Genomic DNA, 25,032 nt, shown 5'->3' on the forward strand with positions numbered 1-25,032 from the left:
TCATCAAATCATTCAGAAATTCTTGCAATTCATGAAGCAAGTTGTGAATATGTATGTTTAAGGTCAATGATCCAACATATTCAAGAAACATGCGGACTACCTTCCATTAGAGGCAATGCAACCAAGTTACATGAAGATAATGCTGCTTGTATTGCACAAATTAAAGGAGGATTCATAAAAGGTGACATAACTAAGCATATCTCCCCTAAATTATTCTATACTCATGAGCTCCAAAAGAAAGGTGAGATCGATGTTCAACATATTCGATCATGCAATAATCTAGCAGATTTATTCATAAAGGCGTTACCTTCGACTGCATTGAAAAAGTTAAGGTATGACTTTGGAATACGAAGATTGAGAGATTTACCATTTGAAATGTTGAAGAAATCATAATCATGTTTATATGAGGGGGAGAATGATAATATGGATATACTGCACTCTTTTTTCCTTCGTCCAGGTTTTGTCCCAATGGGTTTTACTAGCAAGGTTTTTAACGAGGCAGTTATAGTAATCCAAAAGAATATTGTACTCTTTTTCCTTCACTAAGGTTTTTCCCATAGGGTTTTTCCTAGTAAGGTTTTAATGAGGCATATTCTTATGATCATCCAAGGGAGAGTGTTATAAAATATGAGATTTTGTACCATTATGATAACTTGTGGATGATCATCCATAAATATCTCTTGTAACTTTCCTTAAAAGGGAGAGACCCTTAATGAAATTGAATATAGAGTTTTCCCGTGCATTCTATTCTCTTCCTACATTTTGATTTCTCTTGTTTTCTTCTCCTTTCACTTTATAACTTTACAACATAGAAAAGTTTTTTCGGATTGTCACCAAATTTATTGGGATTTGCCTTATACCACGATGGCTAGATGACCTCGCCAAGTGCAAAACTTCATCACTATTAACATATGTGCATAAGTTTTATGTATACTAATTTTATATCTTCTAATATTTCTAATATATTCATATAAAAAATGAAATATTTAAATACAATTTTAATAAATAAATTAATTTTAATCATCTTATTTTAAAATTTCATTTAACTAGTTATTAAAAATATATTAAATATATTAAAACTATCATGATAATCTCTTTAATAAATTAAATTTTTTTATATCTTTTATATATTGATTAAATTCAAGAGAAATATAAGCTCATAAATAAAATTACATAATTTTAAAAAATAATAATTATACATATATTATAATTTCTTTTATATTCTTAAATACATCCACATTATATAGATCTTATTTTAGTGGTATATCAAATAAATGTGTTTTAATTTTTATACGTTATTATCTAATGTTACAAATTTTGTCGTATTTTTATATTTTATTATGACTTGAATATATAATCTACCTCATTATAGATTTCATAAAATTTTGTATTAATATCGAGTCGTTAGCTTGGAAGTCAAGAATCCCAACTCAATGGTCAAACAATATGGTATGTGGGGCATATGAAAGTGATCCTCCCAGCTTGGAGACAAAAAGTTGTTTTTATTTTTATTTATTTATTCTTTTTAACAAATAGAGTAAATTTTAAAAATAATTTTCTATTTTTAAATTTACTGCTCTTTGTACCATGCATGGAAGCGCCGACATGGACATTAGATCAAAACCTAAAACGAGCATAATTCTTTATGGATATTCTGCCGGCGGTGGTAGTTGCCCAGTTGCTGAGGTTGCTTCAAATTACTCACAACTTTTATGGCCCTTATTTTCAAACATATAGGGGAGGAATAGAAACGTAATCCAGTTGAATACTTTCTCAGTTCCTACTTCCAGCGGAGGAATAGAAGAACAGGTATAGGGGAGGAAGAAAGACAAAAGCAAAAATAAATTAATGAATGAAAACGGCAGCCTACCAACTTGGACATCAGATCATATTTCACTGGATTATTCAAATGCCCATCTACCTACATACAAGTCCCCATTCATATATCATCAAATATAAGCAAAGGAGAAACCAATTCAATGACAACTAGAGCTATCAAATCCAATATTTCTTTTATTTACTTTTCAACAATGTTCATATGAACACAACATTACAATGTTTGGGTCTGAACTTGAAACTCAACCGTTTAATTTGAGCTCACCAAGAGGGTCTAACAATCACTAGATTACAATCTAAATTTAGAAAAAATAATAAAATAGTATAAGAGTATAATTTAGTTTCGTCGATAAATACCTTACTCCTATTCAACATAATAGGACATTGAAGGGACCATTCTCTTTTCCTTCACTTAATTTGTAACCATAGGAATGCTATGCAACACAACAGTTTCAATAGTCAAGCCTGGTCCAAAACCGAATAATACTCCCCAATCCAATCCTTCACCCGTGGTGGCCCTCTCCCCCTTAAGGGATTTCTTTCTCATCTCATCCAAAATAAACAACACACATGCACTTGACATGTTTCCATACTCACTTAGCACATGCCTCGTTGCTTCGAGTTTCTTTTTATCTAAATTGAGTTTTGCTTCAACTGCATCAAGAATTGCAGGGCCACCTGGGTGAGCAATCCAAAATAACGAGTTCCAATCGCTAATACCAAGTGGGTCAAAAGCCTGAGTCAAACATTTCTCTATGTTCTCAGAAATTAAAGTGGGCACATTGGGCCACAAATGAAAGGTGAGTCCAACCTCACGTAAGTTTCCTGCAATGGCACCTGCAGAATTAGGAATAAATGTTTGGGCTGCTGAGACAAGCTGGAAGAGTGGTCGTTCAATTGAGATATCCGGATCTGATCCTACGATTACAGCTGCAGACCCATCACCAAAAAGGGCTTGGCCAACTAAAGAGTCCAAAGCATCTTCGGAAGGGCCGCGAAATGTAACAACTGTGATCTCAGAGCACACCACAAGAACTCGTGCTCCTGCATTATTCTCTGCAAGATCCTTAGCGGTTCGAAGGACAGTTCCACCTGCATAGCACCCTTGATGGTACAACATCACTCTTCTGACAGATGGTTCGAGGCCTAAAAGATTAGCGAGTTTATAATCTGCACCAGGCATTTCTACACCCGAGGTGGTACAAAATACAAGGTGGGTGATCTTCGATTTAGGCTGACCCCACTCTTTAAGAGCCTTCAATGCTGCTTCCTTACCCAGCTTGGGTACCTCAGCAGTGATAATCTTTTGGCGTATGTTAAGAGATGGAGCCATATAAGCACCAATGTTTGGGTGCTCCTCAAGCATTTCTTCGGTCAAATGACTATAACGCTTCTTAATCATTGATTTATCACCTGTATATAAATTATTAATAATACTAATATGTTAGCTCAAGGAACCAGTTTGATTGTTCAAGATGATCAACATTGTTCAAGTGAGTATATGGATACACAATTATATGTATGAAAAGGATGTTAAAATTAGACTTACAAATGCGGTTGAACTTCTTCTTGAGCTCGGTCATGTGCTCGCTCTTAGTGACCCGAAAATAGTAATCAGCGAAATCAGACTGGTACAGACAGTTGTCCGGGGTAGCTGTGCCAATGGCTAGAACGGTGGCCGGACCCTTGGCACGCTGAGCATTTCTAATTTCCTCCACAGACGCCATTGATAGTAGGATGACTGCTGAAATCGAAGCTTAAAAGTTGAAGAAGGAAAGAGAAGTGAATGTTTCGGAGCACAGAGTGCTTGGAGCTGGCTGGAAAAAGTTGTGTCTTGAGGTTGGTATTTATAATCATAAGGAATGCTGTGTTTCACCAACTCTCATCCACTTGGACGCTATTGAAATTGAATGGTGTCCTGCCAAGTCAATGGATACTTGATGATACATGAAAGGGCAGGGACTTGCATGTAGGTAGGCGTGCATTTGAATAATCCATGCTGCAGTGACATGGGTTTTGATCATTTCCAACTTGGTAGGCTTCGGTTTTCATTCTTTAGATCTTTCTCTATAACTCTAATCCTTTTGTCTTTAGCCCATGTAAGGTTGTTGGAAGCTTACCCTCTTGTCTTTTAGCCCACGTAAGGTGGTTGGAAGCTTACCTTCTTTGACTCGAAGTTGGTAGGACCACTTCCATATCCCCCGAATGCTATAATTTGACCATGGAGTTGGGCTTCTTGACTTGCAATAATAAAAGACCCAAATCTTTCACATGCTGAGCTACCTGCTGCCGGCTGGACGTTCGGAAATCTACAATGAAGTAGATTATGTAGTCAAATTTACTATTTAAAATAAATTTTAACTTAACTTTATTAAATAAGCTAAGTGCTTAAAGTAAAATTTTAATAATGAGTTTTAACTCAATAATTTAATTTAAATACAACTTAAATCATCAAATAAAAAACATTAAGTTTTAACCGGTCAGCTTGGGAATCACTTTTTCAATTGACCCATAGCTCGACAATTTAAAACTTATATTAAGAATATTTACATTTCATAATTAATATCTTAACTCAAATATTTAGTAAGGATTCATACACTTTCACCGGCTCCCAATCCACTAGCAGCTGGTAGGCTGATAAAGTCAGATGGTGGCGGACACTCGTTCAACAATCTCATGCTTATTTAAATTATATCAGATGGTTTTTTTAATGCTCTTTTGGGAGGAGGGGGAAAGTGACAAATTCAGCATCAGTCGACCGGGGCTGCAAATTAATTCATCAACTTAAGAAATTTTGTGTAGAACACATTTCTATATTTTAAACTTATAAGAAGGAGAATCCACACATTTCTATAATTAAACATATTTATTTATTTATTTATTTATTTATTAAGTAAAATAATTCATAACTTTTTCCCTTTCAGTTGGCTGCAAAAGACGATGAAGTCATATTCAACAAAGGAAGATTTTTCTATTGAAATTACTCAAGTCCGAATTATACAGAGTCAAAGTTCTCTGGAAATATGTATGAAAACGTCACTGAAAATTGGGACTTAAAAACAGGCTGCAAAACACAAAAAGGAAAAAGAAAAAGAAAAAAAAAGAGTATAATTCTTAAATTATTTTTAATTGTTTGAAAAAAATTTGTTATTTGATTAAAAGAGCTTTCTCAGCTCCAAAAGTGACTTCTAAACAAAATTTTGGGTTATGTTATCTTATGTAAAAAGTTAGGTTTAAATGATATAATTGTAACAACATCATAAGATTTTGAATAATAATTGAAAGTTTTGTTAGTATAGAACCAGTCTTGTATATGTCTTAATCTAATAGGACTAATGAGAGGTAAGACATCACCCTTGTTTCGATGGTGGCTATCTTATTTAATTTATATGCACTGTAGAACCCAACTGGTTTCCATATTTTTCAAATTCGTAGTCGGTCACTTTTAGGCCTTGAGTTGGATATGATTTTTTGGAATTTTCAAGCAAAACTAAGACTAAATCAGCGCGGGAAAAGGAATATGAAAATTTTTCTCACTTGCATGCCTAAACAAAATAGAAATCCATTATTTCTTTCATTTTGATAACATACACAAGGATAAACAATGATTTTAACTTGAGGTCTCTGAAAAAGTCCTCCAACAACGATAAATAACAAATAATAAATTCTGAGTAAAGATGATTTCATGGTGATATATCTTTACTACCAATATTTGATTAATAGAACATGGCCCGTGAATGGTTTTTCCTAACATTTCACTTAGTTTGAATCCATTTGAACGCTATGTAGCACAACGGTCTCAATGGTCAAGCCTGGCCCAAAGCCAAACAAAACACCCCAATCCAATCCTTCACCTGTGGTTGTCTTTCCTTCCTTGAGCGATTTCTTTCTCATCTCGTCCAAAATAAACAAGACACATGCACTTGACATGTTCCCATATTCACTTAGAATATGTCTTGTTGCTTTGAGTTTCTGTTTATCTAAACTGAGTTTTGCTTCAACCGCATCAAGAATAGCTGGGCCACCGGGATGAGCAATCCAGAATAAGGAATTCCAGTCACTAATACCAATTGGGTCAAAAGCCTTAGTCAAACACTTCTCTATGTTTTCAGATATCAAACTAGGCACATTAGGCCACAATTGAAAGGTGAGACCCACTTCACGTAAGTTGCCGGCAATAGCACCTGCTGAATTTGGAATAAATGTTTGTGCTGCTGAAACAAGCTGGAAGAGTGGTCGTTCAATCGAGATATCTGGATCTGATCCAACAATTACAGCTGCAGACCCATCACCAAAAAGGGCTTGGCCAACTAAAGAGTCCAAAGCATCTTCAGAAGGACCACGAAATGTAACAACAGTGATCTCAGAGCATACTACAAGAACTCGTGCTCCTGCATTATTCTCTGCAAGATCCTTAGCTGTTCGAAGAACAGTTCCACCTGCATAGCACCCTTGATGGTACAACATCACTCTTCTGACAGATGGTTCGAGGCCTAAAAGATTAGCGAGTTTATAATCTGCACCAGGCATTTCTACACCTGAGGTGGTACAAAATACAAGGTGGGTGATCTTCGATTTAGGCTGACCCCACTCTTTAAGAGCCTTCAATGCTGCTTCCTTACCAAGCTTGGGTACCTCAGCAGTGATAATCTCTTGGCGTATGTTAAGAGATGGAGCCATATAAGCACCAATGTTTGGGTGCTCCTCAAGCATTTCTTCGGTCAAATGAATGTAACGCTTCTTGATCATGGATTTGTCACCTGTATATAAATTAAACAGCAGTAATATGTGAGCTCAAGGCATTCATTGTTCAAGATGATCAACACCGTTCAAGTGAGTGTAAAAAAATTCATCTTAGTACAATATAAAAGCTTATTCTGCTCATACCATCGCGCACAGATGCATTGAATTAATTTAAAATGAGTACACAGGATGTTAAAATTATACTTACAGATGCGGTTGAACTTCTTCTTGAGCTCGGTCATGTGCTCGCTCTTAGTGACCCGAAAATAGTAATCGGCGAAATCAGACTGGTACAGACAGTTGTCCGGGGTAGCTGTGCCAATGGCTAGAACGGTGGCCGGACCCTTGGCACGCTGAGCATTTCTAATTTCCTCCACAGACGCCATTGATAGTGTGTGATGACTACTGAAATCGAAGCTTAAAAGTTGAAGAAGGAAAGAGAAGTGAAATTGTAGGAGCACAAGTGCTTGGAGCTGGCTGGCCAAAGTTGCGTATTGAGGTTGGTATTTATAATCATAAGAAATGCTGTGTTTCACCAACTCTCATCCACTTGGACGCTATTGAAATTGAATGGTGTCCTGCCCAGTCAATGGATACTTGATGATATGTGAAAGGGAAGGGTCTCCCATGTAGGTAGGTGTGCATTTGAATAACCCATGCTGCAGTAACATGGGATTTGATCATTTCTAACTCGGTAGGCTTCGATTTTCATTCATTATTTTTTGCTTTCTTGATCTTCCTCTATAACTATATTCTTTTTTTCTTTAGCCCATGTAAGGTTGTTGGAAGCTTACCCTTTGTCTTTAGCCCATGTAAGGTGGTTGGAAGCTTACCCTCTTTGACTTCAAGTTGGTAGGACCACTTCCATATGCCCCGAATGCTATAATTTGACCATGGAGTTGGGCTTCTTGACTTGCAATGATAAAAGACCCAAATCTTTCACATGCTGGGCTAGCTGCTGCCGGCTGGACGTTTGGAAATCTACAATGAGGTAGATTATGTAGTCAAATTTACTATTTAAGACTAATGAAGGTAAAAATTAATTACAACTAGTGAATATAAATATGTTAATTTAATCATTTAAAATAAATTTTAACTTTACTTTATTAAATAAGCTAAGTGCTTAAAGTAAAATTCTAATAATGTGTTTTGACTCAACAATTTAACAATAATTAAATTTATATTCAACTTAAATCATCAAATAAAAGACATTAAGTTTTACAAACTCAACTTGAGAATCTTAACTCAGGTTTAAAACTTATATTAAGAATATTTACATTTCATAGTTAATATCTTAGCTTAAATTTTTAATAGGTTTGGATTCATACACTTCCACCAGCTCCCAATCCACTAGCAGCTGGTAGGCTGATAAAGTCATAGATGGTGGCCGAGACTTGTTCAACGATCTCATGCTGATTTAAATTATATCAGATGGTTTTTGAATGCTCTTTGGGGTGGAGGGGGGAAGTGACAAATTCAGCATCAGCCGACCGGCTGCAAATTATGAGAAGGAGAATCCACACATTTCTATAATTAAACATATTTATTTAAGTTTTTAAAATAAAATAATAAGGAAAATAATTCATAACTTTTTCCCTTTTAGTTGACTGCAAAGATGATAAAGTCAGTGTCTTCTGAAAGGATTGCTAGACTAGAAGAAAGGAAAACTAAATGAATAAAAAATAAAAAATATTGAAATCTTTTTCACCGAAGGAAGGTTTTTCTATTCAAATTACTCAAGTCCGAATTATATGGAGTCCAATTTTTCTGGAAATTTGTATGAAAACTTCACTGCAATAGGGACTATAAAAAAGGCTGCAAAACAAACAAAAAAAGAGTATAATTCTTAAATTATTTTTAATTGTTTGAAAAATAAAATTCTATTTAGGAGTTTAAATATGAAAAAAAAAATGCTATTTGATTAAAAGAGCTTTCTCAGCTCCAAAAGTGACTTCTGGAATAGGACATATGAAAGGTAATATTTTTCTTACAGCATGTTCAGGTAGCAGTAGACGTCACCCTTGTTGCTGTGGTGGCCATCTTATTTAATTTTTATGTACTATAGACCCAACCTGGTTTCCATATTTTTCAAATGAATAGTCCGCGTCACTTTTAAGGCTTCAGTTGGATAAGATTTTTTTGGAAAGAAAAGAAAATTCTTACATGGGGTTTTCAAGCAGAACTCAAACTAAATCAGCACGGGAAAAGGAATATGTTGGAAAATTTTCTCACTTGCATGTCTAAACAAAACTTAAATCCATTATTTCTTTCATTTTGATAACATACACAAGGATAAACAATGATTTTAACTTGAGGTCTCTGAAAAAGTCCTCCAACAACGATAAATAACAAATAATAAATTCTAAATAAAGATGATTTCATGGTGATATATCTTTACTATCTATATTTGATTAATAGAACATGGCTCGTGAATCATTTTTCCTATCATTTCACTTAGTTTGAATCCATTTGAACGCTATGTAGCACAACGGTCTCAATGGTCAAGCCTGGCCCAAAGCCAAACAAAACACCCCAATCCAGTCCTTCACCTGTGGTTGTCTTTCCTTCCTTGAGCGATTTCTTTCTCATTTCATCCAAAATAAACAAGACACATGCACTTGACATGTTCCCATATTCACTTAGAATATGTCTTGTTGCTTTGAGTTTTGTTTATCTAAACTGAGTTTTGCTTCAACCGCATCAAGAATAGCTGGGCCACCTGGGTGAGCAATCCAGAATAGGGAATTCCAGTCACTAATACCAATTGGGTCAAAAGCCTTAGTCAAACACTTCTCTATGTTTTCAGATATCAAACTAGGCACATTAGGCCACAATTGAAAGGTGAGACCCACTTCACGTAAGTTGCCGGCAATAGCACCTGCTGAATTTGGAATAAATGTTTGTGCTGCTGAAACAAGTTGGAAGAGTGGTCGTTCAATCGAGATATCGGGATCTGATCCAATGATTACAGCTGCTGACCCATCACCAAAAAGGGCTTGGCCAACTAAAGAGTCCAAAGCATCTTCAGAAGGACCACGAAATGTAACAACAGTGATCTCAGAGCATACCACAAGAACTCGTGCTCCTGCATTATTCTCTGCAAGATCCTTGCAGTTCGAAGACAGTTCCACCTGCATAGCACCCTTGATGGTACAACATCACTCTTCTGACAGATGTTCAAGGCCTAGAGATTAGCAAGTTTATAATCTGCACCAGGCATTTCTACACCTGAGGTGGTACAAAATACAAGGTGGGTGATCTTCGATTTAGGCTGACCCCACTCTTTAAGAGCCTTCAATGCTGCTTCCTTGCCAAGCTTGGGCACCTCAGCAGTGATAATCTCTTGGCGGATGTTAAGAGATGGAGCCATATAAGCACCAATGTTTGGGTGCTCCTCAAGCATTTCTTCGGTCAAATGAATGTAACGCTTCTTGATCATGGATTTATCACCTGTATATAAATTAAACAGGAGTAATATGTGAGCTCGAGGCATTCATTGTTCAAGATGATCAACACCGTTCAAGTGAGTGTAAAAAAATTCGTCTTAGTACAATATAAAAGCTTATTCTGCTCATACCATCGCGCACAGATGCATTGAATTAATTTAAAACGAGTACACAGGATGTTAAAATTGTACTTACAGATGCGGTTGAACTTCTTCTTGAGCTCGGTCATGTGCTCGCTCTTAGTGACCCGAAAATAGTAATCGGCGAAATCAGACTGGTACAGACAGTTGTCCGGGGTAGCTGTGCCAATGGCTAGAACGGTGGCCGGACCCTTGGCACGCTGAGCATTTCTAATTTCCTCCACAGACGCCATTGATTAGTGTGTGATGACTACTGAAATCGAAGCTTCAAATTTGAAGAAGGAAAGAGAAATGAAATTTTAGGAGCTTGCTTGGAGCTGGCTGGCCAAAGTGTTGTCTTGAGGTTGGTATTTATAATCACCACAAATGCTTTGTCTCACCAACTCTCATCCACTTGCATGTATGTGGGTGTGCATTTGAATAATCCAGTGACATGGGGTTTGATTTCCAACTTGGTAGGCTTCCGTTTCCATTATTTTATTTTTCTTTTTGTCTTTCTTCTTCCTTTATAACTCTTTTCTCTTTGTCTTCAGCTCATGTAAGTAGTTGGAAGCTTTCCCTTTTTGACTCCAAGTTGGTAGTGTCCATGTGGGCCCCAAGTACAATAATTAATACTTGGCCATTGAGTTGGGATTCTTGACTTGCCGGGACAAAGACCCATATTTATCACATGCTGGGCTAGCAGCTGCCGGCTGGACCAAGCTAAAGATCGATATTAATACAGAATTTTAGAAAATCTATACTGACGTAGATTATATATTCAAGTCATAAATTAATAATTTTTTAATCAAAGTTATTAATATCGGAACTTCTTTGAATAATGTTGATATCAAATATCACTTGAGAGAAAAATATGATTGATAAAACTGACACTTTCTAATTAATTTTAAATTTCCTACATTTTGAATGAAAGGCTTTTTAGTGTATAATTTTTTAGGCCATATAATACCTATTTGAATTTTCCTTTTTAAATTATGAATTTTCACCAATCATGATTTAAAAAAAAATTATGAAAATCAGATCAAATATGCAGTCCAAGGAGGATACACTAACTATTGAGCTGTAATTATGGAGATTCTTTGCCGATGATGGCCTATGTCTCAATCAAAGATCCATTTAAAAAAAAAAAATCAAAATTTATAAAAATATTTAAAAAAAAAACTTCAATAAATTATAAAATAAATAATAATACAAATATTAAAGTTACTTTATTAAAAAAATTTTACAATAGTACTTGAAATAAGTTTATTTCATTTATTACTAAAATAATGATCTATGTAGTTTAAATGTATTTAAAGATATAAAAGAAATTATGATATATGTATAATTATTATTATTTGTTTGAAAAATATATATATTTTATTTATTTATTATATAAAGGGATATAAAAAAATATTAATTTATTAAGAAAATTACCATGATTGCTTTTATATTTTCAATAATGAGTCAAATGAAATTTAAAAATAAGATAATTAAAATTAATCTATTTACTAAAATTAAATTAGTATATATGAAACCTAAGTACATATGGGCCTCCCTGTAGAGATGGCAATGGGGCGGGTTTTTTCGGGTACCCGCCCCTAATGGGACGGGGTTTAATTTTAATAAACGGGTTTGGGACAGGTATGAGATTTTTTTTTAAACCAGGGGCGGGTTCGGGTATTGCCCCATCCCGCCCCGCCCCGCACTAATTATATATAAAATTAATTTTACAATTAAATTTAATTTAAAATTTAATTTTGCTATTTTTAATATATAGATAATAATAAAAAAATTTAATAAAATAAGTTATAAAAAATATAATAATTTTATTATTTATAAAATATATTTATTTTAATGTAATTATAAATTTTAAAAGTAATTTTAAAAAAAAAAATTTAAAAGTTAAATGGGGCCGAGGATGGGAATTGTTTTTAATAAACGGGGTGGGGTTGGGATGGGGGTGATCCGTCCCGAACCTGCCCCGTTGCCATTCCTACCTCCCTGCTTGGTGAGGGCCATACTAATGACCCATTTCCCTTAAAAATAGAGTTTAGGTGTTGTGCCAATGTGATACCATGGAAATTTGGGAAAAAAAAAAACAGTGAAATTATTCCAAAATTCACCTCTCCACCAATTATCTCTTCCTTGTATCATAATCGTCATAGTCGATATACATAAAAATATTTGATATTTCAATGACTTTTTGTGATATTTTAATCTATGATCACACTACATTATTTCTTATTGATATTTAGATTGAATTGAGACAATGTAGGAGTATAAACTTAATTAGATCAGGAGTTTTATAACGAGCAATACTTTCTTGATGTCGTTTATAAATTAATAAGTTGGATCATCTCTCTTATTCATACATAATATTCACATACATTTACCTATATATTATTTTGGGTTAATTATGAACTCAAGATCTAAAGTAAAGAAAGAGATAGAAAGACTTTGTTTAGAAGCATTTGAGAATACACTTGCTATATTATTTGAAAGTCAATAGAATGGGCCTTATGTGTTGGTAATTTTGACTCAAATTTTTTATTTTTTTATTTTTACTAAAGTCAATATTCATAGAGTTTCGGTTTTAGATAAATTATACTTATAACATTGAGTAGGATTCAGAAACTTATCGTTTAGGATTAATCTATACAACTCTATAGATATGTGGTTTTCTATAGGATTTCAAGAGAGTGAAAAAGTAAACGAAAAATGAACAAAGATAGACAATGTGTGTATCAAAGTTTGGGTAGAAATAGGTTGAGAGAGTTTGGTTGTGTATTTTTTAACTTTATTAATAAATTTGATTCCTCTTTCCCATAGATGTAGGTGATTATGTAGAACCATGCAAATCTTTTGACTTTTCTATTTCACTTTATGTTTCTTAGTGTGTTTGGGTGTTGTGATTTCCTAACAAGTGGTACAAGAGTCATGTTGTGAAGATCATGGGAAAATTATTTAGAAAATGATGTTTGACATAATGTATGATATTGAGTACTTTGATGGAAAGAATAATTTTCGTATCTAGCATGGTACTGTTAGAGATAGTTTGGTGCAACAATGACTTCTCAAAGTGTTACTAGGTAAGAAACTAGAGAATCTGATGAATGAAAAATGAGAAGAATTAGATGTAAGAGCGATAAGCACTATTCATTTAAGTTTGACTCATAAAATAAAATATATTGTTTTGAATAACTAATATCCTTCTCAATTAAGGGAGAAGTTAGAGAAAATTGATATATCAAAATCCCATAGCAAATAGACTATATTTGAAGAAACAATTATATAAGTCGAATATGGATTAAAGAACTGATGTTCATATTTATATAAATAAATTTAATAAGTGTATGACCCATTTGTTGAGTGTAAAGGTCAACATTAATGAGAAACTATTATTTTATTGGCATCCCTACCAAGATCATCTAAGACATTGGTGAGTATGCTTTTTAGTTGGAAAGACAATGTTTACTATGGATAAGGTGTTAACTGCTTGTTTAGAGACAAAAATTATTAAGTAGTAAGTAGTTTGTTTCATACTAAACAAGCTCTTATGATGAAGTCTAAATCACATTGTGATAGGAGTAAATCATGAAGGAGATATTCAGATAGGAGAGTTGATCATTTCCAATCACACTACTAGAGGAATGTAGAGGGTTATTATTTCCATAAAAGGGATGTATCACGAGGTATTGTGAAAAAATGACAAAGCACCTAGAAGAAAAGAAAATATTGAATTTCAAGAGGCTTTGAAATCTACTAATATTGTTGATAAAAAATTTAATAAGTAAGGTGATGTTCTTTCTATTATAGTTGATGAAAGTTTTTGTAACTCTTGGATTTTAGATTCTTGATGTTCATTTCATATGGGCCCATATAAGAAGTGGTTTGATACCTATTAGGAATGTAATGCTAGTACTGTTTAAATAGAAATTGGTTCAAGCTCTAAAACCATTAGGATTGGTACTAGGAAAGTGAAGTTGTTTGATAGTGTTGTAATGACATTATCTAATGTTAAGCATGTTCTAAAGTTGAGGAGGGAGTTTAATTTCTTTGACAGCTCCAAGCACTGTGGGCTATAACTTTTCTACAAAAAATGATATTATAAATATTAATAAAGATGTTTTGATAGCTGTAAAAAGAAAAAAAAAAAAGGTGAAACATTTTATACACTTAGTCTGGAAAGACATTGTTAGTTGGAATTGTGATGGTGGAATAATTTCATGAAGAGTTTTATGATAAAGAAGTTATTGGACTAGATTTAGAAAAAAATGTGACAAAATGTTAGTATTGTAAGAAAACACAATGATAAGATGATCAAGACTCCATTTTCAACTAAAGGCTTATTGGCACAAAGATGAGACTAATTGCAAAACAAATGAAGTTATGAAAAAGGCAAGGGTGGTATCTTGAGTTAAGCTCAACAAAAGTTTGAACTTGACACATTTATTATAATTGTGTAGTGGTAGCACCTTAATCATTGAGGGTGTAAAGGTAGGTACCAAAGAGAGATAAACCTGTCCTATATTTCTTAATTTCATATCCCAAAAGCAGATTAACTACATGTAAAACTTTTTAGGTTTTTCTAAATCCTATGCACAATAGAAAATTTGTAATTTTAAACATTAATAGGATTCAAAATGTTCATTAGAAAATATCACTTGAGATTCGGACATTCTGAAATATAATCCATACAATAAAGATGAAAATAAAAGTTGATGGAGGTCTCGAATATACCTAAGATCTTTTGTTTGATGGCTCTTCCTTAATCCTGGTGCACAACTGGTTGAGAAAAAGTGAGGATGGAGACTATGACTCTCACTCTAGATGGTGGAAGATGACTCACTTATGAAAAAATGATAGACCCCTAAGGGGTATTTATAAGGTTCTCCAACTCGACTTAAGTGACTTGAGCCCATTAAGGGCTTGGGTCACTTAATCTATCTCAAAACATGTCCTAATTGATTAATTAACCTAATACAATCATCTAATTAATCAGTTAGCCAATTCTAAAGACTTTGTTCACTAACCCCTATGCAACTTTGTATAATTTTCAAAACACCCTAATGTCCAAAAATAAACCTAGAGTCAATCTAATCATCATAAACCATGCCAACAAGGTATATGAGTTTGAGAATGGACCATTAAGGCCCATAGGATAATACTAGCTTCTATAAAATCCAATTTTGGAGTTGATTCAACATTCCACTATAAATCATCAATTGCATTCCAGTACCCTATATAAATAACAATGAGACACTAAGTGCTCGGCTTTGTGACTTGCTATCTATTGCATTTAGTTTTTCCATGAACCGATGTTCGTAGTCTAACAAAGTTATCAGTCTTTCAAAAGTACCTCACTATACTTAAGTTACAAATCCTCCTATTGTGTATTCAGCTAACATATCTTAGCTCTCTAAGAGCTTATGTCAAGTTGCACTTAAGGAACTATTATGACCATAGTTTACATGAACACACCTCCTAAGGATTATCTAAGGGGACACTTTGTCTCAATCTTATGGGATATTATGGTGTCTATATTGAGAATAACTATTACTATCGGTTTCCATCAACAGTGACCTAATCCATAAGGAATATATGATCAACTTACGATCTCACCCATATCAAAGTCAATGCTAACTTTAAGCTCAATATTCTCTCAAGGTTGAGAGACAACACAATGAAGCAACATAAGGAAGTCATGACATAACATAGGTCTTGTCCAATGTGTAACTATACACACTAGCACACTAATCATAGGAAGCTTATTATTTAGGATTAGCCTATAAACTCTATAAATGTATGGTATTATGTAAGAAAATTGTTTGGGAAAGGTCATTTATTTTTTATGGATAAATTACTTTTATATCAAAGTATATTAGTCGATTTGCAATGGTTTAAATCCATCACAATAATACTCTTTTGTCAACGGATATTTACTATTGCAATTATTGTTGATAAAATAATTACATATATAAGTAATGGGTAATTTAATTTCCAATGGAGTAGGTGTCTTAGAAATTCGTAACAACTGAAATCCATTAAAAAAGTAAACTTAGGTGGGTTGACAAAACTCAATATATATATATATATATTTGGTAGTGAACAATTTATGAGTTTGAAAATGAATGAAGGAATTTATATTCATATAAATAAATTTAATAAGTGTATAACCTATTTATTGAGCATAAAGGTCAATAGTGAGGAGGAAGATGCAATTATTATTTTATTGGCATCCCTATCAAAATAAAATGAGACATTGGTGATTACGCTTTTAATTGGAAAGAAAACGTTTATTGTGGATGAGGTGTTGATTGCTCGTCTAGAAATAAAAATCTATAAGAAACCAAGTAGTTCGTTTCATGTTGAATAAGTTCTTATTGTGAAGTATGAATCACATCGTGGTAGGAGTAAATCATAAGAGAGATATTAAGATAGAGGAATTGATCATTTGGAATCAGACTATTAAGGGTATGTGGAGTGTTATTATTTCCACAAAAAAAAAAAAAAAAAACGTCATAAGGTATCATGAAGAAATGACAAAGCAACAAGAGGAAAAGAAAATTCCTGAATCTCAAGAAACTTCAAAATCTATTAATATTACTGATAAAAAGTTTGATAAGGTAATTTTTTTATTATTATAGGTGATGAAAATTTTTATGACTTTTAGATTTTAGATTCTTGATGTTTATTTCATATGGGCCCATATAAGGAGTTGTTTGATACCTATAAGGAATGCAATGCTACTACAACTTTAATAAGAAATTGTTCAAGCTCCAAAATCATTAGGATTGGTACTATAAAAGTGATGATGTTAAATGGTATTGTAAGGACATTGACTAATGTTAAACATGTTCTAAAGTTAAGAAAGATTTTAATTTTTTTGGGAACTTTAAGAATTATGGGTTATAATTTTTCTACAAAGAACAATATTATGAACATTAATAAAGGGGCTTTGATAGCTATAAAAAAGGAAAAAGATGAAACATTTTTAAAACATTGATTGGGAAGACAATGTTAGGTGGAGTTATGGTGATGGAGCAACCATGAAGAGTTTTATCCTAAAGAAATTATTAGATTAGATTTAGAAGAACATGACAAGATGTTGATATAAGATTAAAAAAAAAAAAACACTAAGGCAAGATGATCAAGACTCTATTTTCAAGTAAAGGTACTTATAGGCATAAAAATGAGACTAATTGGAAAACAAATGAAGTTATAAAGAAGATAAAGACGATTTCTCAAGACAAGTTCAATGAGCATTTGAAAGGAGAGATAAATATACATATAGATTGAGAGAATTTGAGTCAAGGTAAAGATTTTTGGTAATTTTGAATCAAATTATTTATTGTTTATTTTTAGGAAAGTCAATATTTGTAGAGTTTATGGTTGAGTAAATAACCTTTCTAAGTTTGACTAAGATTTGAAAACTTATCCTTTAGGGTTAGCATATAGGACTCTATCCATACGTGGCTTTACATAGGATTTCATGACAGATGGAAAAGAAATGAATGAAGAGTGAAGAGAAATAGGAAAATGTTGCATTGGGTTTTGGGTAGAGAGAGGTTGATACAGTTTGAGTCTATATTTTTTAAGTTTATTAATAAATTCAATCTCCTTCTATAATAGACATAGGTGATTAGGTTGAACCAAATAAATTGTTTCTCTTCTCTAATTTATTTTATTTTTCCAATTGTATTTAGGTGTTGTTATTTTTTCATTCTAAAGTTTATTATAAAATTGATATCCTTCTATTGAGGACATGGGCAATTAGGTCAAACCATGTAAATCTTTTATCTTCTCTAATTTATTTTATTTTTCCTATTGTATTTGAGTGTTGTGATTTTCTTAACAACTTTGCCTATCTTTCTTCACTTTTTGTTCTCTTTTTTACCTCTCTTTTGAAATCCTATGAAAAAAACCATATATTAATAAAGTCTTATAGATTAACCCTTAATGATAAGTTTTTGAATCCTTGTCAAACTTAAAAAGGCAATTTACTCAAACATTAACTCTACAAATATTGAATTTCCTCAAATTAAAAAATAAATCATTTGAGTCAAATTTACCAACAATCTCCACCTTGACTCAAGTTCTCTCATTCTACATGTAAGGTTATCTTTTTTTGATACCCACATTTACACTCCCTTATGAGTGAAACTATAAGCTTGAGATACATTTATTGCCAGTTCACCCATTGTCCCAACGTATGATTTTTGTGAGTTTTAGACCCATTAGGGTCAAGGGCTTCCTCATAGCCTAAAACCAACTATGCTATTCTATTTTGTTTGTGGGGCAAAAATAAGTTTGCATACTTACTCAATAAGCTTTGTGATTCGTACATAAAAATGATGGATTTAACCAGTATTCAAAAGGAAATTGTTTTGATATTGAATTGGTGTAAAAATATATTGATAAACATCGAGAAAATGGGGCTTTCTTGTTCTATTCATTTCGTTTGACCTAAATGAGGTTAGTAAAATAAAATAAACTAGAGAAGAAAAGATTTACATGGTTTGGCCTAATTGCTTATATCCACTACACAGAGAGGTCAAATTTATTAATAAACTTCATAAATACAAACTCAAACTCTCTAAACCTCCCTTTACTATGAACCTAATACACTCTTTGCCTAACTTTCTTAACTCTTTGTTAACTTTTTCACTCTCTTGAAATCATATGTAAAACCACATATTTATAAAGCTTTATGGTTTAAACCTAAATCAATAGTTTCATAATCCTAGTCAAACTTAAAAAGGTAATTTTTTAAAATACAAACTCTATAAATATTGTCTTTACTAAAAATACAGAATAAATTATTTGAGGTAACTTCCAAAAACCTCAATATTGACTCAAATTCATTCAATCTTACATAATTAATGAGAATAAACATGTATCAAGTTCAAATTTTCGTCAAACTAGACTCGAGAAACTATTTTTCTCTTTTTTGATAACTTTATTCCTTTTTCAATCAATATCATCCTTATGCTAATGAGTACTCTTATTTGAAAATAGAATCTTGATCATCTTGTTCCACTTTTCTACTTTGACAACTTCTTTAACACTAGGAAAATACTCTCTATGGTGTGGCTTCACCCTCATAGCTTCACCTAAAATTGTCTTCCCAATTAAGGTGTATAAATATTTCACATTTTTCTTTTGCGTTGTTAGGATTGAGCCCAAAAAAACATGATATGATATAATAGATTGAGATTCATTTATAAATTTTTTATCTATGTTTCTTGTTTTCTCATTTATTATCCTATTTGCATTAATTAGTTACTAATTTGAGTATACACACCCACATCACTTGTATTGTACATAGCTTGGGAGCATTAGGAGTTACACAGAAGATCCAAGTCATGGGTTCCTTACAAAGTGATGAGCCGTCCATAGTTGGTTAATGGATTTGGGCAATCCATTTGAGACTGTATTGCACTACCTCCTAATTGGGGGGATGACTTGTTCTAGTCATCGGGATGGTTTTCCATGGTAAGTGCACTATTATATGTAATACACACTGGACAAGACTTATGGAGAATCATGATGTAAGTCATGGGTTCTTTGAAAAGTGATGAGTTGTCCATAGTTGGTTAATGGATTTGGGAAATCTATTTTGAAACTATAGTGCACTACCTCCTAATTGGGGAGATGACTTGTACTAGTCATCGGGATGGTTTTCCCATGGCGAGTGCACTATTGTATGTGATGTACACTAGACAAGACTTATGGTAAATCATGACGTAAGGCTATTAGTTATCATGATTCACTTGTTAGGATTGAGCCTTTAAAAGCAAGAAATACTGTAACAAAGTTAGACATTACTATCCTTAGGTTATCCCTTTTATGCATTGACATTGATTTGAACATTTAACTCATATCTCTTACATTGTACATGACGGGTGTATTAGGAGTTGGATAAAGGATACAAGTCATTAGATTCATGTAAATAGATAAGTTGTCCATAGTCAATTTATGGATTTGAGCAATCCAATAGAGACTGTAGTGCATTACCTCCTAATTTGAGGGATGGTTTATTTTTACTATCAAAACTAATTTGCCATAGTGAGTGGAGTAGTGTATATTGGACAAGACATACGATGAATCATGACATAAGACTATCTATTGTCATGATTTACTAAGCTATTATATTGTGTAGACTCTCAACCTTGTGAGGATATTGAAACTATGTTAAAATCAACAAGAGGCTTTAACTTATGAGTGAAATCCTAAAGTAGTCATATATCCTTATAAATTGAGTTATTCTTGATGGAGGTCAGTGATAATACGTATTCTCAATAAATGCATCATGATATCTCATAAAATTGACACAGTGTGTTCCCTTAGATGATCCAAAGGACATGTGATCATGAAATCTATAATGTCGTAGTAATTCCTTAAGTGAAATTTAACATATGTTCTTTATGAGTTAGAATACATCAATTGATAATATAATAAGTGAGAGTTGTGACTCAAGGATTATAGAGATAATCTTGATAGGTGATAGGTGATAACACTACCTTATTAGTTTACAGATACCAATTCATGAGGAGTCAACATGCAGTGGATGGTAGGTCATGGACCCAAGCTTCGTCTTATTGTTATTTACATAAGGTATTAGAATACAGTTAATTTTCTTTAGTGGAATGTTGAATCAACTTCAAAATTAGATTTTAAGGGAGCCAATACTTCTATGGGTTCCAATGGTCCCCACTCTGAGCTCATATACCATGATGACACAATTTATGAAGGTTGAAGCTCTAAGTTCACTCTTATACATAAGAGTGTTTTAGTAATTATGCACGGTAACACAGAATAGTGAAAAAGGTCTTTAGATTGGTCTAATTGACTAACTAGAAAGCCCTATGTGGTTAGTTAATAAATTAGGACTTGTTTTGGATTAGATTAAGTGACTCAAGCCTCGATGGGCACAAGTTACTTAAGCCTAGTGGCTAACCCTATAAATACCCTTTTAAGGATTACAGTTTCCTAATGACTTTCAATTAGTCATTTTACACCTCCGAAGAGAGAGAGAGAGAGAGAGAGAGAGAGAGAGAGAGAGAGATAGTCAAAGCTTTTTCTTTTCCATTACCCATACTTTGAAGTGCCAAAATCATGGTTTGAGTCATCAAGTAGAAGATCTTGGGTGTACAAGACCTTCAGACTTCTTCTTATCCACATGAAATGGCTTTCTAACATTCACTTGTGTGAGTGTGATATTTCTATCTTATTATTTATTGCTTTTCGTTTAATAGCTTGATTTCTTTTTATTATATACATTCGATTTTTATATTTATATTTCCGCTCGTACTATTTATTTATTTATTTTATAGAATATTGCATGAGATTGATGTTCTTAATAGCATAAATAGATGTCTTGATTTTTTGTGTACATATAACTGACATATTTTTTACATATTATTTTTTTTAATGGCATGATTTCTTATCTTATTTATGTATTTATACTTTTTCTTCAATTTTATTTTGACGTGATTAGCTTTTGGAGCGACTGTCATTGACTTACCATCTACACGCAATTGGGAGGAGAATCCACACATACCATTTAAACTCCACAAGGCTGCAATCGGAAGGAAGATATGCAGAGTCCACTTTCCATGAAAATTTCCACAACACGCATCAAGGATAGGGCTATAAAGTCCTATAGGGTAACACTAAACAATAATATTTTTTAATGCTATCTAGTTGAACTTAAAAAAGTAATTTATCCAAATCTAAACTATATTGACTTTCCAAAAAGAAAAAGAAAAAATTTAGTTAAAATTACCAACACATAAGGCCCACTCTATTTATCACAAATGTTATATATTCATTGATATCAATTTCCTAATAAGGTAGTAAGCATATTCTCAAATTCTTCTAAAAGAAGTCTTTTTGTCTCCAATGAAACTTTCTTATACATTTTTCATTTTAAATTTTGAGATCGTAATCAAACAAAATAAGTTATGGTTAAATGTATGTGAGTATTGTGCTTGGACAAGAGAGATTATCCAACTTATTTATACAAATCATCAATGAAGTATCACTCATTATAGAACTCCTAATCTAATTAAGTTAATACTCCTACACAGTCTTAATTAATCCAATCTAAATGTAAGAATTAATATATTGTAACCGTATATTAAAATATTGCGAAAATACGTCAAAAGATAAAATATTTTTTAGTGTATCGATTATGGCTAATATGATATAAGGAGTGAATAATTGGTAGGATGTTATAAAATATGAGATTTTGTACCACTATGGTAACTTGTGGATGATCATCCATAAATATCTCTTGTAACTCCCTATAAAAGGAAGAGACCCCTAATGAAATTGAATATAGAGTTTTTCCGTGCATTCTATTCTCTTCCTACATTTTGATTTCTCTTGTTTTCTTCTCCTTTCACTTTATAATTTTACAACACGTTATCAGCACGACTAGTCTCTAAAAAAGAAATAGAAAGATTTTTCTCTATTCAGAAAAATAGAAAGATCTTCTCTCTTCTTTCTCACAAAAAGGTACGTGATAAACTTATATCATGATTTTCTATTTTATTACCCTTTGATCTCTATTTTCAGTTATTTTATTTGAATACATAAATATGTATAATCCCTATAACCAGAAGTTATAGGGTAAAATTATAAATTATGGGGTAAATTCATAACCAGAAGTTATGAAAAACATGTACAATTCCTATAACCAGAAGTTATGAGGAAAAATGACAGAATTACAGATACATGACAAGAAGTTATGCATATGATCTCTAATTATTTATTTTTAATTATACAGTATAACTAGATGTTATACCAAACAATATTATATAGCCATAAGCTATAAAATAAATAAATAAATGTTCATAGCCCGAAGTTAGGTACAAATCTACATAATGAAAGTTCATAGCTCGAAGCTATGCACAAATCTACCCAATGAATAGTTCATAGCTTGAAGCTATATACAAATTTATATAAAAAAAAAATAGCTCATAGCCTAAGTTATGTACAAATTTAAATATTTTCTTGTTCTGACAAAATAATCATGGTCTGAAGCTATGAAAGATATTAACTTTTAATTTCTTTAATTTCTTTTAATTATATTGTGTAACTAGAAGTTATACATAAATAGTTCATAGCCTGAAGCTATGTACAAATTTGAATATTTTCTTGTTTTGACAAAATAATCATAACTCAAAGTTATGAAAAATATTGGATTTAATTTTTATTTTGTACTCATTTATTTTTCACAACAGGAATTATGGAAAACAATTTTTATTAACAATTGTTTCATAGCCAGAAGTTATGCATACAATTTCTAATTCTCTTGTATAACCAGAAGTTATTCAAAACAAAATTGTCAATGAATCTTGGAGCTATGATTAAAGAAGGAAATCAAGCATCCCCGCAGGATCGCGTAAAAACACTGATTTTCCTTCGTCATCATCTCCATGAAAGTTTAACAAAAATGGGCTTTTGATGAGAAATCACCAGTCTCGTCCAACTAGATCTGAATCATTCCCTGAAGTGAATGCCATATTGTCCCAAACTCCTGGACGATGACTAGGACATGGTCGTGGTCGTGGAAGAAATCCCCGATACCATGGTTCTTATCGTAATAATTCACCAAATTCTCAGAAAATGAAAGCCTCATTGCACCACCAGAAGTGGAATAATACTGAGGTAAAACAAGAAAATGAGAAGTGTTTACAAGATAAACCTCCTAAGAATCATGAGAATAATTGTTATAGATGTGGTATGAAGGGGCATTGGTTGCGTACCTATCGTACGCCCAAACATTTGGTCGACCTTTACTAAGCATGAATAAAAGGAAAGAAAGTTGAAATGAACTTCATTGATAGTAATGGCCAAGTGGATCTAACCTATTTAGAAGCTTTGAATTTCTTTGAGAATCCTAATGGGAAAATTGACCATCTAATTGGTGATGGAAATGTTTGTTATGATTAAACATTATGTTTAGTTATTTGCAAATAGGTTTATTTTGTTATCATCTTTAAACACATTGTTTATTGTTCATCTTTTATAGTTTATTTCACATTTCATTATTTATCATTTAAATTCTTTTCTTTATTTATACTTGAAGATATATGGATCTCTCTCATATCTTGATCCATCACTACAATTAGTTTGATTATTGAAATACTACCTTGTTATTTCATGTATAAATTGTTCCACACTTACAGAATCAAATGTGTGAGATACTTACGAAATATATAACTTTAAATTATCTTTTCATATTTGTTTTATTGTGTTATATATGCTCTCATTGCTTTTACACAACTTATTAAGTTAAGTCATCATCGATGACTAATATTTTTCCATTGATTTTAACTCTAACTCTATGATAACATTTCTTCAACTCTACAAAGACAAAGTCTTTATGACAATGTTTTATGACTTGTTAATTTGATGAAACTCTTGTCTCATTAATTGCACAACATTGATGACAAACAATATTAATACTATATCAGGTGATAGAAACCTGATTAAAGGCTCCAGAAGAGCTTATACTATGTCACTAGTAGTATTTGATTCCATGTGAATGACACTTTATACGATGATAGATCCAAAAGAATCTTGTAAGACCAACTTGGTCCCCCGGGGTAAAAGGTCATATGGATGTACATTACAAAACCAGAAGTTTTTAATTAGTGACTAGTCTACCTATACACTTAAAAGGTAGAATGACATGTTGTGCAGATTATCATTTTAATGAGACAATTTTCTCGCCGTTAGGGGGAGAAGAGGTTCCAGAAGAACGACGTGAAATTATTTGGAATGCATCGACTTTGACTCATCTTGATCCTCATACAAATCAATGTGAACTAGAAGTTCAAAGGACTATTCATTTGCAAAATCTTACAAATCAA

General features: G+C 32.5%; 2 protein-coding genes and 1 pseudogene across 2 annotated transcripts; all 3 read right to left on the reverse strand.

Moving 5' to 3' along the window:
* Positions 1–1,993: 1,993 nt before the first annotated feature.
* Positions 1,994–3,665, reverse strand: LOC117933517 (stilbene synthase 2-like). The gene is made up of 2 exons (XM_034854906.1): positions 3,386–3,665; positions 1,994–3,249 (listed from the first exon to the last, which is right to left on the reverse strand). The coding sequence occupies exons 1-2, from the start codon at positions 3,561–3,563 to the stop codon at positions 2,249–2,251; spliced, it is 1,179 nt and encodes a 392-aa protein (XP_034710797.1). The 5' UTR covers positions 3,564–3,665; the 3' UTR covers positions 1,994–2,248.
* Positions 3,666–5,378: 1,713 nt separating this feature from the next.
* On the reverse strand, positions 5,379–7,060 carry LOC117933516 (stilbene synthase 4-like). The gene is made up of 2 exons (XM_034854905.1): positions 6,788–7,060; positions 5,379–6,596 (listed from the first exon to the last, which is right to left on the reverse strand). The coding sequence occupies exons 1-2, from the start codon at positions 6,963–6,965 to the stop codon at positions 5,596–5,598; spliced, it is 1,179 nt and encodes a 392-aa protein (XP_034710796.1). The 5' UTR covers positions 6,966–7,060; the 3' UTR covers positions 5,379–5,595.
* A 1,756-nt stretch (positions 7,061–8,816) lies between these two features.
* LOC117933515 lies at positions 8,817–10,494 on the reverse strand (annotated as a pseudogene).
* Between the last annotated feature and the right edge of the window lie 14,538 nt (positions 10,495–25,032).

Source organism: Vitis riparia, chromosome 16 (genome assembly GCF_004353265.1).
Source record: "Vitis riparia cultivar Riparia Gloire de Montpellier isolate 1030 chromosome 16, EGFV_Vit.rip_1.0, whole genome shotgun sequence".
In the NCBI taxonomy this organism is placed as follows: Eukaryota; Viridiplantae; Streptophyta; class Magnoliopsida; order Vitales; family Vitaceae; genus Vitis; species Vitis riparia.